At 46.3% G+C, this 18,851-nt stretch overlaps 2 protein-coding genes and 1 pseudogene across 2 annotated transcripts in view; 1 reads left to right on the forward strand and 2 right to left on the reverse strand.

The window, feature by feature from the left end:
• Window positions 1-3,564: 3,564 nt before the first annotated feature.
• LOC121937403 lies at window positions 3,565-3,715 on the reverse strand (annotated as a pseudogene).
• An 8,071-nt stretch (window positions 3,716-11,786) lies between these two features.
• Window positions 11,787-18,222, reverse strand: FAM174C (family with sequence similarity 174 member C). The gene is made up of 3 exons (XM_042479292.1): window positions 17,705-18,222; window positions 16,661-16,777; window positions 11,787-14,922 (listed from the first exon to the last, which is right to left on the reverse strand). The coding sequence occupies exons 1-3, from the start codon at window positions 18,016-18,018 to the stop codon at window positions 14,919-14,921; spliced, it is 435 nt and encodes a 144-aa protein (XP_042335226.1). The 5' UTR covers window positions 18,019-18,222; the 3' UTR covers window positions 11,787-14,918.
• A 280-nt stretch (window positions 18,223-18,502) lies between these two features.
• Window positions 18,503-18,851, forward strand: part of ATP5F1D (ATP synthase F1 subunit delta) — a 6,868-nt gene continuing 6,519 nt past the window's right edge. The window contains exon 1 of the mRNA XM_042479291.1: window positions 18,503-18,742. Coding sequence (XP_042335225.1) covers window positions 18,596-18,742 — 147 coding nt within the window. The 5' untranslated portion in view covers window positions 18,503-18,595. The remainder of the gene's footprint in view (window positions 18,743-18,851) is intronic.

Here is an 18,851-nt window from a genome sequence, read left to right on the forward strand (position 1 = left end):
CTCAACTGGAAAGAAGTTTTGGAGCAGACATTAACTTTGCTATATGGCAAGCAGGGCTTTGTCGTTGCGGTGTGCCTTCAAGTTGTTTCTGACATATGGCGACCCTATGGCAAACCTATCATGGGGTTTCCTTGGCACGTTTCTTAAGAGGAGGTTTGCCATTGCCATCCTCTGAGGCTGAGAGAGTGTGACTTGCCCACAGTCATGCTGTGGGTTTACATGACTAAAAGCTGGGATTCAAACCCAGAGTCACAGTCCAATGCTCAAGCCCCTACGCCGCATGGATATCCCTGAATATATTCCCCACACTAAGTTTTCCTTTTGGGAAAGCAAAGGTTTGGGTCTTTCCCAGCGCTCCCCACAACCAAATTGCCCTAGATTGGAAATAAAATGTTGCCAAACAATCCAGTATTTATCATTAGTCACAGTTTTAACAATAGTGAAGGTACAACCTAGCAGTGGTGATTATAAGGATTCACCTAGGGAGGATTCCACTTCTATTATGGTGACTTTTAATTACTTTTCTAGTTAAGAGGGACATGGCTTTCCTAAATGGGGAAAAAACAAATGTGGAAACGCCTCAGTGCTGGACTCGCAGCCCGGCAGCCATTTTGTGTCCAAACCAGGCCAGTGTCCATCTGGGCAGCCCAGAGGCCCACAGAAGCCGAAGCCAAGCTGTTCCCCCTTGAATGTGGGGCTTATTGGGGCCATGTTCTCCTCACAGGCGCCCTTCCCTCGCAAGAAGACCCACTTTCTCAGGGCGGCTCTTTCGCCTCAGGGAGGCCATCTTGGCCTCTCTCTTAGGCTGCATCCACACTGGAGAGATAACCCAGTTTGACATCACTTTAACTCTTTCTGGCTCAAGGCTATGGAATTCTGGGAGTTGGCGTTTGTTGTGGGGCCCAGAGCTCCGCTTTGTTTGTTGGGAGGAGGTTTGTCATGGCCTTCCCCCGAGGCTGAGAGAGTGTGACTTGCCTAAGCTCAGCCAGTGGGTTTTTATGGCCAAGCTGAGAACCGAACCCTGGTCTCCAGAGTCGTAGTCCATCACGCAAACTACTATGCCTTAGTGACTCTCCAAAGCATTGCATAGTCTTGTTTGCCTATCCTAGTGGCGCAGTGGTTAAATGCCACAAGGTTGTGAGTTCAATCCCAGATGAGGCTCCACGGTCCACTCAGCCGTCCATCCATTCGTAGGTCAGTAAAATGAGTCCCCAGCTTGTTGGGGGCAATTGGCTTCCACATTTTAAACCGCTTAAGGAGTGATAGTTCACTGATAAGGGGTACAGAAATGTACTTGCTATTGCTACTCTCAAGCTGTGCCAATTTGACATGCGCAATCCCCATTAATCCTCTCTTGTCCCACATTTCTGCTGTTTTTTTTTTTTAAACGTCCCAGTTTTTCCATCCTCCTCCCACCTTCCTCCTTTATCCTCAGCTTACTTGGGTCTCATTCTCAATACAAAATAAACTGTTTTGGAGTCTAATTGATGATGTGACTTAGCACTGACTAGACGTTCACACTATTTTAACCTTTGATTTACCTACCCGTTTCAGTTTAATCCACTTCGCATTCACATTCAGTGATGGGTCGATTTAACATGGAGTCATGTCACAGGGGTGGCCGCTCCACAGGAACCAATTCCGATTTGTAGCCCGTTCACACTAGCACTGAATCGATTTATCACACAAACCGCAGGGAATTTAGCAGATCCAGAAGAAGCGCTTTAAATGGATCTAGCACAACCCCCTCGACAAACTGCACCAGGGATTCGGCGCAAGTGCGAACAAGAGCCATTTAAACCACTTCAAACTACTTTGCAAACTAGTTTGTTACATACTGGGAAAGGGGCCATAAAATGTGCAAACTGATTTCAAAGTGCAAAAGGAATTAACATTCAATTAAGAAAGAGCCAAGAGATGAGGAGAGTCTTGTCCTTTCCAAAAGCAAATCACTGCACCATGTCCTAACATGTGTATTCTTCTTCATTAATACCTTTTGCCATCTTGGCCACACTCTGATGTTGCTTGGCCACAGATGTGCTGCTTTTCATCTGTGAAATTTTCAAGAGTATGTATTTTCAAGGGGGGGCCATGAAATTTTATGCTGCCTGCCCCAAGTTCAAAAGGTCTAGTCACTCCCCTTCATTCTTCACCTTTCCCATTCCTACCCACACGCACAAAAAAAGCACAGGTCTTTTGCCGTGGCAAAACGCACCGAATCCCGCAGGTCTTCATTATGTCATACAGCCCTGACATTATGCCCAATAATGGAATTGTTAAACAGAAAATGTTGTACTGCCGTCTAAATATAACAGCATCATTCTCAACCAAAGAGCAGACACTGGCTTCCCTGGAGGCTTCATTATATTTCAGGGGCCTGGCTTGGAACATCGTGTCTCCATGGCTTGCGTGCCCAGATTTCTTTTCTTCTCCTTGCAGAGAGGCAAAGAGGACACTCGCGCCTCCTCTCACCAGATAGCCTTAAACCATCCAGCCGTGGCCTTCAAGTTGTTGCCGTTAATTGCCGTCAAGCCGGCTTCGATTTGTGGCAACTCAATGAACACGAGAGCGCCAAGACACCCTGTTATCAGCAGCCTTTGCTCAGGTCTTGCAAGGTTGGTGCGACTCTCACTTCACTGAATAAGTCTGTATACCTGTAACGCAGTCTCTTCCTACTGCATCTCACATTTCCAAGCATCATATGTCCAAAGTACAACAGCCTCAGTTTGGTCATCTTATCTTAGAGAGTTCAGGTTTGATTTGCTGATGGACCCATTCAGTTGTTTTTTTAGCTGTCTGTATTATCTGGGATGTGGTGGCTTAGTGGTTAAGACACCAATTCTGATGATCGGAAGATTGGACGTTTGGCAGTTCGAGGCCCGATGGAGTGAGCTCCCATCACTAATCCCGGCTTCTGCCAACCTAGCAGTTTGAAAGCATGCAAATGTAAGCAGATAAATAGGTACTACTTTGGTAGGAAGCTAACAATGTTCGGTGCAGTCATGCTGGCCATATGACCACCAGAGCAGTCTTTGGACAACGCTAGCTCTTCGGTTTAGTAATGGAGATGGGCACCACCACAGACAGTTGGTTACAACTAGACATTCATGTCAAGGGACTACTTTTACCTTTACTATCTGTAGACCTCACCTCCAAACCATGTACCTGTATACCAAAAACCACAAATTACTATACATACTCATGTATAAGTCTAGAAATTTTAGTCAAAAAATTTGACCCGAAAACCCTGGGTCGACTTATCCACAGCTCAGTGTAAGTAAGTACTTTATCTCTTATTTTAAAAGGAACCATCTCCTGGTGAAAGGCAAGAGAAAGGTAAAAGAAGCACCAACCCCCTTTACTCTCTCATCCGTTCAGCCTTTAGGATGAGCAGAAACCGTTTATGTCTGCTGCAATTTTGTAAGTTCTTCCTCACTGTTTTCCTTTGTTTTGTTCTTTACATCCTTTCTTACATGCCACTAAGTTTTACCCTTGACTTATCCCCGGGTTGTATCAAAATCCATCATTTTTTGCCCCCAAATCTACCCTCGACCTATACAAGAGATCGACTTATAGTCGAGTATATACATTACAAAGTCAAGTTCCCCACATTTGGAGACGATGCAGGGGTCAACACACCCAGAGTGCAATGGATGAGCTTTGCTCTGGAAAAGACACCTTCATAATCCTGGTATCTCCCCTGCTAGGCAAGTATAATGTTAACCTTAAATGTAATGTAATTGTAATGTACATTTCAACTGTAATTGTAATTATATTGTAATGTTGAAGTTTTCAGTGTGCACATTTGCTGGGATTAAGGGCGCAGGATCCCCATGAAAGCGGACAAACTGCAAGTAGAAAAACACTTTTTAAGGGCGAGATACAAACCGCCATATATTACGTATTCTATACATACTAGGGTTAGGAAGGGGCGGTGCTTCCGCACCCCCCTAACCCTAGTACAGTACATATAGAATACGTACAAGATGGCGGCACCCTTTTCACATGGGTGCCGCCATCTTTACGTACTGGACGCATAGCGTCCAGATGTGTCGCGGCGCTAATGACATCACAAATGCGCCCTTGGCGCTTCACGACGTCATCAGTGCACCGCGGAAAGAAGCTCCGAAATGGAGCTTCTTTTTTGCTCCGCGCGGGAGCCGTGCGGTTTGGCTGCTGCAGCTCCCGCGTGGAGCAAATGGCGCCGGCGGGAGACCGTCGCAAAGCGGCGGTCTATATCCCGCCAAGAACCTGTTCTCTTTACATGTTCTCTCTAGGTCCTCCAGAACAAGTTTATGGTCAACATATGCTGGAAGTTAACCACACAATTGCGCTGGAGGGTCTGCAGGTGCCTGGAGAAGTGTTCTCTAGGAATCACTAGGCCCTCCAGCGCAACCTCTGGCAGACATTGACCATAGTCTTGCTGGAAGATCTAGAGATTCCTAGAGCCAACTTATTAATCAAATCTATGAATAATTAAATCTGCAAAATTCGAAGCCGCAAATGTGGAGGGTCAACTGCATACTGAAAAATTAAGGCTATACCTACGCTCTAATTGTCTCCTTTGTCTTCAATCTGGGAAATTGTGGTTTGCTGAGGGACTCAGTTGGAGCATTTTAGTCTACTCCCCTGGCATATAATTCAAAGTACTGTACCTCATCAAACTATAAATCCCACAATTTCCTAGGATGGAGGCATGGCAGTTAAAGTGGCATCAATGAATATAATGATTCAGTACAGATATACGTTTTGAGCCGGTTATGTTTTTTTAAAAAGGTGGAGGGCACAAGAAACAAACGAAGGAGTTCAATACAAGAGAATCACACCCACTCACCCAAATAAATTAGATAAAGTCCCATTCATTTTAATTGTGTGTAACACCCCACTAACTTCCACGCTGGGCACTGCTGCTTTTTAAACAGGGCCAATTATGTGCCAACATCCATCCGTGGGCAGATGAACCGGAGATCAACAAACAGGCGGATTGACAGCCAAGGAAAAAAAATGAAGTTTACACCCATCTGTCAAGATTCACTTATCCGTGACAAGATAGCGGAGGGCTGCCTTCTTTAATTTCCACCTGTCCCATGTTAGCTTTTTATTAATCTAAGGAAGCTGTTCGACACAGAGAGACACCAAAACTGTTTACCAAACAAAATACCATCCTGACAGCCCCAGCTTTATGGGCAGATAAGCGTTCGTTGCTCCTTTGACAGATAACGGTTTGTTGCTCCTCCAGGAGACATTGGAAGCAGGGAAGGGTTGACAGTGAGCATCCGCTTCATAGAATCATACAGTTGGAAGGGACCACAAGGGCCATCTACTCCAACCCCCGGCATGCAGGGATGCAGAATTACAAACTTCTCTTCTGAAAGATGCCCATCTAGCCTCTGTTTTAAGACACACACCCCCAAAGGAGAGTCTATTCCACCATCAAACAGTTCTTACAACAAATAAGTTATATCTATGTTGAGGTGGAAACTCTTTTCTTCTCATTTGATCTCATTGCTTCATGTCCTAGTCTCTAAAGCAGCAGAAAAGAAGTTCACTCCAATTCCTATGTGAGTTTTTGATGTTTACAACAGTTTCTTCTAAGTGGCTTTTGTGCACTTCCTACTCATGGATTTGTTTGGATTCATGACATCTGAACTGTCTTGCGATGTACAGTTGCTGTGTGCCTCCAAGTCATTTTTTACTTATGGCAACCCTAATTAAAAACCTGCCATAGAGTTTTCTTGGCAGGTTACTTCAGAAGGGGTTTGCCATTGCCATCTTCTGAGGCTGAGAGCCTGTGACTTGCCCAACATCAAACTTTTTCATGGCCAAGTGGTGAACTGATCTCCAGACACTGTGTCATGCTGGCTCTACAACCCCCATATCCACAGGACCAGTACATCTGGTTGGTTTCACTTACCCATGTCCGAAAAAATATGTTCACTCTAGACATCTTCTAGATCCTTCAACGCGATTCTATGGTATTCTTCTGGCTAAAGTTGAGTCAAGAGGATGGTCCTAGAAACGCCTAGGTAGGTGTTCCCCTTAGGAATCTCTAGATCCTCCAAATGCATCTGAGGAAGTAGACTCAAGTCTATGAGAGCACATACTACAAAGAGGTGATATGATAGCCCTGTTTAAATATTTGAAAGGATGTCATGAGGAGGGAGCAAGCTTGTTTTCTGCTGCTCCAGAGACTAGGACCCGGAGCAATGGATGCAAGCTCCAGGAAAAGAGATTCCACCTCAACATTAGGAGGAACTTCCTGAGAGTAAGGGCTGTTCAACAGTGGAACACACTCCTTCCTCGGAGTGTAGTGGAGTCTCCTTCCTTAGAGGTCTTTAAGCAGAGGCTGGATGGCCATCTGTTGGGGATGCTTTGATTGAGATTTCCTGCATGGCAGAATGTGGCTGGACAGGATGCCCTTGCGGTCTCTTCCAACTCTACGATTCTACAATTCTGTATTTCAGATAACCTCAAGAGTGCTGCAAGATCCCTTTGCGTACTGATTTTCCCAACTAACATGGCTTTGTCTTTCCTGTTGGGGGAGAGTTGGGGATTGCCTTATCAATTATTATGCTGTGTTATGCTTTTGATTATTTGCTATGCTATGTATTTTTAACTTTTTGTCCTATTAGGTAATGGTGGGGTGTGTGTGCAAGGGGATAGCATAATGCATTACTGTTTGTACTTTGTATTTTTATCCCATCTATTTTATTGTTATTCTTGTTTTGTAATCCGCCTTGATTCCTTCAGGAAAAGGCAGAATATAAATAATTGTTGTTGTTGTTGTTGTTGTTAAATATTATTAATTCTAGGTCTCCCAACGTGTCTGTATGATCAACATGCGCCAGAAGTCATTCATTTCAATAGGTCAGTCATTTCACTATTATATGCAGTTTCATGTTTCCACAGTAAGTATGGGATTGTAATCCCCCACAGATATAGGGTCTATACTGTACTTTTTACAAGCTTTCCTTTCAACCTTGGAAAACTCACTTAGGCTGCAATCGGGGTTGACACCACTTCGAGTCCCACGGCCCAATGCTACGGATTGGTAGTTTGTTGTTGCACCAGGGCTCCCCGACAAAGAATGGTAAATATTTCGCAAAACTACAGTATTCCATAGCACTGATCCATGGCATTTAAAGTGACATCAGACTGGATTCTGCAGTGTGGATGCAGCCTTAGTGAGATGGGGCATTTTTTGGCTAGCTGTTTCCATCAAGGCCAGAATGCAAAGGAAGGAGAGGAGGTTTTACGGAGAATATAATACCAGTTTAGCCTCTCCGCCGGGAAGTTCTTTGACTCTCATAACCTTTACCTTTGAGCATCCCTGCTTGAGGGAAAAGATTAAAAAGAGAAGAAGAAAGTGCCTATGCAGAGAGAAAGAAACATCCACCTTTTAGGTTAGCAGCAGAGGGCTAAGCAGACCTCAGTGGCCTCAGGGGGGATGTAAGCAGGCCTTTCAAAAGCCCTGACTTCATAGGCTCATTACCGTAAGCCGGAGGATCAGGGCCTCGAGACCCAGGCATGAGGGACCACGGTGGGCAAGGGGGAGCGTGCGTTCCTATGGCGACCGGGAGGTTATGGATGTCGCTGCCGGAGGCAAGACTTTTGGTGGTTATGGATCAAAAGGCGAGTGGGCCCCCCGTACCAGGGAAAGGGGGAGAAATACAGAGCACACTGGAAATGTAATGACTGGATCTAACAACACACGACCCTGAGGTGTTGTCCCCATGATGCTCTCCCGCAACCAGTGTGACCAGGAGTCCTCCTTTTCCAGGGCATGTCCTACATTTCAACCTTCTCTCCTCCATTTTGAGCATGACTAAGAAGCATGGATTTATATTTATATCCTTGTTTTAGCTTTGATTTGGTAATGTCCCACATTTTTCTTGAACGTCTTAAATTTTGCCTTGTCTTCCTCTCTTAGAATCCTAGATTTGGAAGAGGCTTCAAGGTCCATCCAGTGCAACCCGATTCTGCCATGCAGGAAGACACAGTCAAAGCACCCCGACAGATGGCCATCCAAAAAAAGGAGACTCCACCACAGTCTGAGGGAGTGTCTTCCACTGCCCAACAGCTCTAAGTTCTCCCTAATGTTTAGGTGGAAACTCTTTCCCTGTATTTTGCATCCATTGCTCTGTGTCCAGTTCTCTAGAGCAGCAGAAAACAAGCTCGCTCCATTCTCAATATGACATCCCTTCAAATATTTAAACATGGCTATCATGTTATCCCTTTCTCTTCTCCAGCTCCCTAAGCTACTTCTCATAGGGGGTGGTTTCCAGACCTTTCACCATTTTGGTCTGTGGACCATTTTGGACTATGACTCTGGAGGCCAGGGTTCAAATCCTGGCTCAGCCACGAAACCCACTGGGTGACCTTGGAGAAGTCATACTCTCTCAGCCTCAGAGGATGGCAATGACAACCCCCTTCTGAAAAAACTTGCTGAGAAAACCCCATGATAGGTTCACCTTAGGGTCACCATAAGTCGGAAAAGACTTGAAGGTACACAGCAGCAGCAGCAGCAGCAACAAATCAGTGCTGTGGGATTCTGGGATTTGTCATTTGTTGCAGCAAACAAGGTATATCCGAAATACTTTGGCATGGATGATCTTGCGTTCGGTATTCAACGTGATGAAAAAGTAAACAAATAAAATAATTAAATAAACTAAATAGTCAACCAGGTTTCATCCATTCTTAAAACCTGATTGCTTGCACTGCTGGCTTAATCAACCTAAAAGGTAAAGGGAGTCCCTTGACATGAATGTCTAGTCATAACCGAATGTAGGGGCCGGTACTCATCTCCGTTACTAAGCCAGCGTTATCCAAGGACTGCTTTGGTGCTCATGTGGCCAGCATGACTGCACTGAATGCTGTTACCTTCCTACTGAGAAGTGGTACCTATCTACTTGCATTGCCATGTTTTCGAACTGCTAGGTTGGCAGAAGCTGGGACAAGTGACAGGAGCTCATCCTATCATGGAGCACCCAGGCATCGAGCTGTCAACCTTCTGATCTTCCGATCAGGACTGGCACCTTAACCACTAAGCCACTGCATCCCAATGCCATTTTGTAGCCCCTCAGCAACTCCCCAAATTTCATCTGATAGATCAATTAACACTTAGGTTATTCAACCTATGTGTTGATTAATCTGTCTGGTGCAATTTGGAGAGGTGCTGAGGTGCTAAAAATGGCTTTGAAAACCACATATGGGGCCACATACGGCCCACAAGAAGCATTTCTCCCCAGCCCTGATCTATCAAGCTAAAAAAAGAGAAGGTTTAGGAGTGGGATTTGAACATCTTTTTCTCCCGGCACAACCGAACTGGGGTTTCCATTGTGCCAAATTTGAAGGGCTTCTCTTCGCGCACACACTGGGGGTTCCTGACCCTCACTCCATCCTCTTCCCTTCCACCCTGTGCCCACCCGCACCTAAAACAGCACCCACCGGGGAGTGCAGATCTTACATCTCCTGCAAGCTTTTGACAACCTGTCTCTTCCTGGCTTTTAGCTACAGAGACGGATCACTAATGGCACATTAACCTCAAGAAAGAGCAACAGCCACACACACACACACATTCCGCCCGAGCTGCAAAACAAAAATTATCCCGACACTAATTCTGGCAGTTTCTTTGCTTTCAGGCTGTCCTTTTGACAAGCGATTGGAAATTCTGCAGAGAGAAGAGAAGGGATACACACAGTCAGACCTTTTCCCCACGGTTTGTTGCTTTTCAAATGGGGTGGGTGGGTGAAAAGAGAAAGGATGTTAAGAAACCCAGACACATCTTTCTACAGGCAGATATTGGGAAAGGAGCAACCAGGCGGTGTGCTTTCCATTTCCACAACTCTGTGCGCACACACGCGCACACCCCTCCCTTACACCATTTTTCTTTCTAAGTGAAAGAAACACCAGGTCTCCCCTGACTTCATTAGGGTAATTAGTAAAAAACCTTTTGAAGCTAGGAGAATAGCTTTGAGCTGCAGGAAGAGGAAAAGAGTGCTTTTTAAAATAATACTCCTGTGACTTGAGAGACGTAAGCATCTCTGTGTGTGTGTGTGTGCGTGTGTGTTTGCACACCCATTAGGTGTGACAAAGGAGGCTGAAAGAGATAATCCCCCATAGTGTTAAAGGTCACCAACAAACCACTATAGCTTATTTTCTTACTTAACTACATGAAACCAGCCCGCCCCACCTGCTTTTATCAATATGGCGGTACTGGGCCAGATCTGGGGTCTAGCCACTCTATGCGACAGAATGAAAGCCTCCAGAATAAGAATTCATTTTCCCTGTCTCTAAATTTCTTGCCTTGCAGAAAGTGAGACTGGAAACCTTTTGCACCTAGAAGAATTATTCTATTTGCTCTATTTGCATTCCTTGGTCACTTTTCTTTGTATGCCTGAACTCTAATGGTCTGGAAACCATGTTCTACGAGAAGCAACTTAAGGAGCTGGGTATGTTTCACCTAGAGAAGAGACTCTTAAGAGGCGACACCGTTTAAATATTTGAAGCAAAGTCACACATGGATGGCGCAAGCTTGTTTTCGGCTGCTCCAGAGAACAGGAGCCAGAACAACGGATTCACGCTCCAGGAAAAGAGGTTCCACCTCAACATTAGGAAGAACTTCCTAACAGTAAAAGCTGTTCAATAGAGGAAGATGCTGCTGTCTCAGTGAAATCTTTAAACAGAGGCTGGATGGCCATCTGTCAGGAGGGCTTTTGTTGTGTCTTTCTGCATAGCAGAATGGGATTGCGGGTCTCTTCCAAACCTAGGATTCTTTGATTCTATTTCTAAATGCACCACCAAAGTCTTCAATTACTGCAATGCTACGAACTTAGGGACTGGAAGAAAAATGTTGCCCAACACAAACACACACACCCATGCGCTGCATGTGTCTGTTTTCTTCTGCGGTCTCTTTCATAATGCCAACAAGAAGTGATGTTGTGTTATAAGATTTGGACTGCTGTAAGATTACAAGCATACCTCAGGTAACACAGCTGGCAAAGAAGCTCCTTTTTACAAAGCCTTCTGATAGCCACCCAGCCATCCTTTTTCTTCCAGTCCTCCATCCAACTGGATTTTTTCCCCTAGCAGCATTGGCGTTGGAAAGATTGCGATGGAGCACCGGAGAAACACAGATCTATGTTTGGATACCAACATGGAAACCATAAAAAAAGTGGAGGGTAGTGAAATCATTTTTTTTTAATGCTGTTGTTCACTTACGCAAGGCTTACCTTACCTGGTTGTTTCATTTCACATATGCCTACAGTTAGTTGTGAATTAAAAGTCCGCTGAAATATGTTGATCTTGGTCAAAAACACACTGCAGAAAGAATCCAGTTTGAGACCACTTTAACTACCATGCCTCAATGCTAGGGAATTTCAGCAACTGTGGTTTTGTGTTACATTTAGCCTTCTCTGTCAGACAGCTCTGGTGCCACAATAAACTACAGTTCCCAGGATTCTCTAGCACTGAGCCAGGGCAGTTGAAGAGATTTCAAACTGGATTATTTCTGCAATGTGTTTAGGACCCTTCTCTTCTTTTCTGTGGTGTCTGAACTTCTTGCTATTCTTTCTGTGTTCCAAGAACACATACAAGTATATATCAGCTATATTTGCATATACATTATAGGACAGCAGACTAAAAGAAAATGGATCTCCTCAGTGACCAAAGTGGATCTCCCGTTTGAAACCAACAGAATAAAACATCCCCACAGACGTTAATGGATACAAACACACACACAGCCACAAACACTCAGTTTCCCAACATCAGGTTTTAAGCACAAAAGATTCCAGAGGATGGACTGTTTATTCTTCTTTAGCGGAAGATTAGCAGATTTATTTCCACTCCAGAACAAACAAAACTCGGGAAGGAAAAACCCTGCACCCCATCAATCACAGTTTTAAGAAAAGATTAGTTCTCTTTACTTGTCTGTACGGTTTTAAAAATGAAAATATTCATGGTTTTGTAAGTGTGTGTATGCGCACGCGCACACACTCATGCATGCACACATTTCAAATTGCAGCCAGCTATCCCTCCCAATTTGGCCCCTTTCCAGATGAGCTGAACCACAATTCCCATGTTGCTGTGGATGAGGGGAGCTGAAGTCCACAACAGCTGGAGGACACAGGGCTGGGGGGACAGGCAAAGAGTTGCAATAATCTTAAAGGGGTGAGCAATACACGATCCTCTATAGCTCCCATCAGGCCCTGGCCGGCACCGCCAATAGTGAGGGACCATGGGAGTTGCAGGCCATGTCTATGGAAGGGCCCTTCCTTTCCATAGCGACACACATGTGTGGGCACACCTTGTACCCAGAGAACAAGCCTGAACTGGCCTAAACTCTTCTCAAATACAGCTTTGCCGAAGATTATAAAGTGTTATAATGCAAAGACACAACTCTTTGGTCACCGGTTAGAGGACTGGTTAGTGAGAAAACAGGATTTTCATTTTGCTAGCCAGAAAGAAAAAAGATGATCCACTTCACATTTCAGCAAGGAATGTCTCACAAAGAAAACAGTATGACTGGAATTGTTTGAAGAGGGCTTGTGTTTGCAGCGCAAAGCCACAAAAGAGGAATGAAGAGCAAATATTGTCGGGGAGTAGAGTCAAATTCAAATGGACTTGGTTCTTTGGGGAAGTGAGGTGAGGGATTAATCCTTGCTACTCATCGAAGAAGGGGAAGAGGAAAGATTTGTAAAGGTACGGCTACTAATCCCAGGCCGGCATGTAGCTCCCCTGGCACCAAGGTAGGCAAAGCATAGTTCATGGACCATGTGTGGCTCACAAGGCAGTTTTTATGGCCCACAAGACAGCACAAAAGGACCTGGGGAGGGGGGAGTAAACATAAAAAGCTTTTCTGTTTCTAGAAGCATCCAGTTTTTTGATGTGGAATTTGTGGTACTTGAACTGGCAAAGGAGAGACACAAAAATCCAAACATGGACAAGTTCCAGCAGGGCCAGTTTTGATTCCATGCCCTTATCTGCATCCCTTGTTCCCAGCAAGGTGCCAAGGCAGAAACTATGGTCCCTACTCCTGTAAAAATTGCCTATCCCTGCCTTACACCATGATGCCATCTCTCGAGCAGACTGTGGCACGAGTGTGAATCCTGAGGCCCTCCAGATGTTGTTGGGACTAGAATACAGGTGAGCTATTGCACGGGGGACAGGGGCCAACTCCCCCCAAACCCTCCCCATGGACAGCCTCCTCTACAGCACATCCAAACTCTTTTGTTTGCTCTGCAGTCCCTCTCAAAATGAAAAGACATTGTCTTACTTGCTGTCACCATTTTGAGAGGGACTAAAAAGGAAAGCAGAGGCATTTGGAGGTAGTGCAGTGTTTTCAGGTGCTTGAGCAGGGAAGGGTGGGGAGTTTTTCGTGTTTTTCACATGTTTGGGGGAGATTTCTGCCTGACTGGAGCAAAAATTGCAAAAAACAAAAACCTCATACCAAATTAATTCCTTTTCCAAAATTTGGGAGGGTTCAAAGGGACTGGGAAGTGGGTTCTAAGCACCACAATGTGCTTACCCTGCTACAACTCACAGTCTCTCCTACTCAGCCTAGACCCTCCTCTTTGCATTCCTGGGGAGAAAATTTTTTTAAAAACCAAACAAACCTTTTCTTGCAACCATTGCATGTAAAACCAGCACTGCTTTTAATGTGAAAACTCGTTTCTATTGCTCAGCAACTGAGCCTGTGTGACATCTACCCTTCACGGCAGGGCTGGACAAAGTGTGGACCCAGGGCTGCTTTTGTGGTCCCTAGGACTTCACTGGTCTACTGTTTTTCAATTTTTGGCCCCCCAAAAGCCCTCCAGAAGTGTGGGTTCAGCATGATTTTTGCTTCCCCGGGCAATTTTAGGCCCAGTAAAGGCCTTTTTAACAAACAGAAAGCAAACAGAAAGCAATTTTCTGCTTACTACTTGTTGTAATAAAGGCCTTTCCTGGGCCTAAAACCATAGCAAAGGTGCCCCCATACTCTCTAAGGGGCATCTGAGAACAAAAAAATGGGGATTTCTTTTTACAGATGAGGATCCCTTGAGGGCTAAAACTGCCCCATAGTTTCCAATGATTATTTATCTGAGCTTTAGGAAGTTAGGTTCATGCCCAGAATTCAAACATTTCCTGCTAATCTGAAACAGGCTGAAAACCACAGAGGGCACAAAGGGGTTCGAGGAGTGGAAGAATCCCTTCCAAAAGAATGAGGTGCCAGCACCAAGTTTTAGCCAGCTGAACAACCAGATTCCTATGTTGTTCTGCCTCCAGTAACTCCTCCTAGAACCCTCTTGCTCAACACTTAACAGTTTCCAGAAGCTTATGGCAGAATCCCAAAGCTACTGAGGCTATTCTGAAATGTCTGGAGAACAAGCCAATATCAAGTTCAGGTAGAAGCCAAACCGTGCGGACCGCTGCAGTTTCCCAACCCATTACCTGGAGGATGAGCCAATGGAGCAACCATCTCATCATCCTGAAGCCCACAAGCTCAACTATGTGGGAACAAATTTTATTGACCAATCCAGGATGAAGGCAGGTGGTCCTCAAGGATGGCGGCTTCGTATCACAGCCTCTGGTCCAACCGCCGATAGGAATGTATAAAGACACACAAAGACATACATTTTGATTCCTTCACTCGTGTACCCCATCCAATTCTCTTTCACCTTTGGTCCCCAGCCAGCTACATTCATCTTGTCAGTTTGGGAGGCAAAATGCCAGCTATCCATGTCAGTCTGGGACGCCAGCCATCCTGTTCAACAAGAGGAAGGGCTCACACAACGCAGCATCTCTTCAGGAAAACAAATCCCACAGTGTTAAAAAATAAAGAGAGAGAGAGAAAACAAGGAATCAGGGAAAAGGTGGCTGGCGACAGTGGCTCTGTACCTCCTCTGTTCAAAGGCTGGCACGTCACACCATGGGCTCCATCATCATCTAAAGGGGGGAAGAAAAACACAGAAGATTAGACTACCATAGTGTTCTCTGCACAGGACTGCCCTTGAAGACTGTCCAGAAAGTCCAGCTACTATACAAAAGCAGCCATCTTTTCATTGGTAGAGTAAAGCAACTGGAATATGTGACACCAACTCTAGACTCTCAGTTGGAGTGTAAGGACAAATGACCCACCAGAAACTGATTCTGATTCCCATTTATCTAGAATATTTCTACCTGGCCCTCAGAAAAAGGCTCCCAGGGTGGCTTACAAGTCATCATTAAAACAGTTCCCTGTCCTCAGGCTTACAATCTAAATTAGACGCAAAACATAAAGGGAAAAGAATGGCATTGGAGAGGGATTATGTCCATCAGGTGCTGGCTGCTCTTCTCTCCCTAAAAGGCCACAAAAACTGCATTTGAAACATGGAGGCGGGGAGGCCCCTTATCGGCTGCTTGGGCCAAAGCATGATAGAGCTGTGCTGGGCTGCTTTTCTTTGAGGCGACAGCAGTGAAAACTGAAAGATGGAGGGAAAGTCTGTCACCAAGCCATGATGGAACTGTGGCTAGCTGCTCTTCTATCCATCTGATGTCACAGCAATGGCAGCAGGAATGTAGGAAGGAGCTCTCAACGGTTGTTGGACCAAGACAAGATGGCAGCTGTGCCCTGCTGCTCTTCTCTCTCTCAGAGGCCAGGAGCAGTTGATATGGTCCCTGACTATTACTTATGCTGGCTGGGACTGATGGGAGGTGGAATCTAACACCATCTGCAACATGGCATGCATACTACAGGTCTAGCCAAGAGACATGAAAAGAAGAAGTGCTCTGCCTCCATCCACCATCACAGGGACGTAGCTAGGATTTTAGGAAGGGGGGGGGAGACTAAGTGCCATCATTATAATGGGGCTTGAGTGCGGCGGCACAGTAGCACACACCATTCATTTTTCTAATGAAAGGGGGGGGGGTTCCGGCCCCCACCCCCCCCCCCCTTGGCTACGTCCCTGACCATCATCCAGAGGGAGAGAAAGGCAAGCCAGCTCCATTGGGCCTAATCAGAGTAAGAAGAAGGGCCCTTCCTCCAGTCCATCTGCCATGGTCCAGGCATCAGAGGGAGAGAAGATCTGCTGGCCTTTCCCCCTTCCCTACTGCCATTCCCTTCTCCTTTTGTGTCTTGTCTCTTTATATTGGAAGCCTGAGGGCAGGGAAATGTCTAATTAACAATTTGTGAGCTGCTCTGATAGCCTTTTGGCTGAAAAGCAGGGTATAAATAAATGATAATTATTATTATTAGTAGTAGTAGTAGTAGTATTTACCTATGTACTTGACTATAAGTCAACCTCACATACAAGTCAAGGGTAGGCTTTGGAGCCAAAGTTATGGATGTTTGATATAACCCATGAATACATTCAGGGTAAAACTTAGGGACGTGTAACAAAGGATGTAAAGGATGAAGTAAAGGAAAACAATGTGAAGTGATTTATACAACTCCAGCAGGCTTCAAAATAAAGCCTGGATGGATGAGAGAGTAGAGGAGGTTGCTTCTGGGGCAGATCATCTTCTTGCCTTTCACCAGGGGATGGTTCCTTTTCCTGAAAGAGTTAAAGTCCAGTGCTTAACATTGAGCCATGGATGAGCTGATTCAGTTGTTTTGGTGTGTGTGTGTGTGTTTCAATTTCTTTTAACTAAAATGTCTACTTATACATGAGTATCTACAGCATGTACCAGTGCAGTGAACACTCACCGCCTCAGGTTCCTCGTTTCGAATACCGTATCTTCGTCGCTCTCTAGAGAGGCCATCTCCATGGGGTCTTCAGAGTTCGACAAGAGGCCATATTTTTTCCGCGGAGGCTTCCGTGTCCTAAAAAAAGCAGTTACATCCGCCATCAGAGGCAGCATCTACCGAAACCCTGCGACATTATATACCACAGCCTAGACATGTGAAAGCTCCTTTTTAGAACGACAAATAAAAATGTTCTAAGAGGTTTATGCATTTACTGCCTTAAAATCACGCAAGAGGAAGATTTTTATGTATAACTTCATGCAGTGTCAGAGCATTCCTGGCCTTGATTTGCATTTCTCAGCTTCTTTTAGGATATTGTGACGCTACTTTATGTCCGCTTGCTTTGTTGCTGTGTTTTTATCTGTTGTCACTGGCTGCATTCACATTCTGGAATTATATATATATATATATATATATATATATACACACACACACACACACACACACACACACCACACACACACACACACTCTTGTCTCTCTTTATTCACTAGGGTTAGGGGCACAAGACCCCCGTGAATATGGAGGACACCTCTCTAGGAACCTCTAGGTCCTCCAGCACAACTCTGTGGTCAACATCCAACAGACATTGACCACAGAACTGCACTGGAGGAGCTACAAAGGCCTTGTAGAGTGTCCTTTCTAGGAATCTCTAGGTCTTTCAGTGCAACCTTTAGTTAAAGTTGACCATAGAGTTTCACTGGAGGACCTAGAGATTCCTAGAGCGGACATATTAATCAAATGGGTGAATATTCAAATCCGCAGATATGGAGGGATGAGTGTACTGTATATTAAAAAAGAACTCCCCTATAGCTTTTTATATATGTAAATATATATATATATATATATACACATATTAAAAAGCAGCTTCCCTGTATCTCTGGGAGGAGACTAATTCTGGCCCCGCCCACTTATCTCAGACCCCGCCCATATACACACAAATCCCGCCCACTCCACAGAACCACGCCCACTTCGCCCCAGGCCCCGCCCCAGGCCCCCTCCTCACCGCAGAGCGCGGCCCCCGACGTAGTAAAGGAGTCCGAAGCCGACCAGGACGGCGACGACGTAGAGCGCGCGGTGGAGGGCCGAGAGCCCCAGGCCCAGCCCCGAAGGCGACGAGGACAGCCCCGAGGAGGACCCGGATGTCGTCGCCGCCTCCTCCGTCGAAGGCGCGGTGGGCGCCGCAGGGCCCTCATGGCGGCTGTGGCCCTCGGGGCCCTGGTCCGCCTCTCCTGTCTCGTTCACCTTCGGCCCCGTTGCTGCCACTAGCACCGCCCCAAACGCCAACAACCAAACGAAGCGCGGAGCCGACGCCGCCATTCGGCCCGTGGCTAAATTAAATAGCAAAGCGGCACTGCGGAGGTAAAAGTAGTCGGCCGCGCCGGAAGTGGCGCAGGGGACCCGGTGCAAGGACGGACCGACTTCCGGTTATCATAGAGTGGCACTGGCTAGAACGGAAAGAGGATTCCATAGAGACGGGCTAGAGCGGTGCTCTTCATACTCTAGCTGTGTGACCAAAATGGACACTACATTTCCCATGCAGCGTTGCGGCGGCGCCCAATGAGTGAGTGCGGCTAGGATACCACGAGGCCTCACGGGAAATGAAGTTTTTCAGCGGGTGACCCAAAATGGCCGACTTGACTCGGAATGCGTCAGTCAGCCTTTTTTTTTGTCGGCCGAAGGGGTTTCTGGGAATTGGAGTCCGCCGCTTCCCTCATGCGGGCTTCGGGGCCTGATGGGACTTCACCTCTGAGCGCCTAAAATGGCGTCGGCAGCCTTTCCGGCGGAAGTGGAAGAGTGATGCGTTCCGCTCGCGAGGCAGGCTGGGAGTTGTAGTTCGGGCGGTTTCCCTCTTCTGTTCTCTTGGTCGCCGTCCTCCTTCGCCCTTGGCTCCGCCATGCTGCCGCTTCTCCCCGCCGGACGAAGCCTCTTCGCCCGCGCCTTGGCCCTGGGCTCCCGGGGATCCCTCCGGGGCTATGCAGAGGCCGCCCCTGCCGCCTCAGGCCAGGCCCAGATGGCCTTCACCTTCGCCTCGCCCTCCCAGGTGAGAAGAGGTTGGGGACTTAGGCTGCATACACACCTGGGAAATAACCCGGTTTGGAACCGCTCTAACTGCTCTGGCTCAAGGCTATGGAATTCTGGGAGTTGGAGTT

The sequence above is a fragment of the Sceloporus undulatus genome, chromosome 7 (genome assembly GCF_019175285.1).
Source record: "Sceloporus undulatus isolate JIND9_A2432 ecotype Alabama chromosome 7, SceUnd_v1.1, whole genome shotgun sequence".
NCBI classification, from domain to species: Eukaryota; Metazoa; Chordata; class Lepidosauria; order Squamata; family Phrynosomatidae; genus Sceloporus; species Sceloporus undulatus.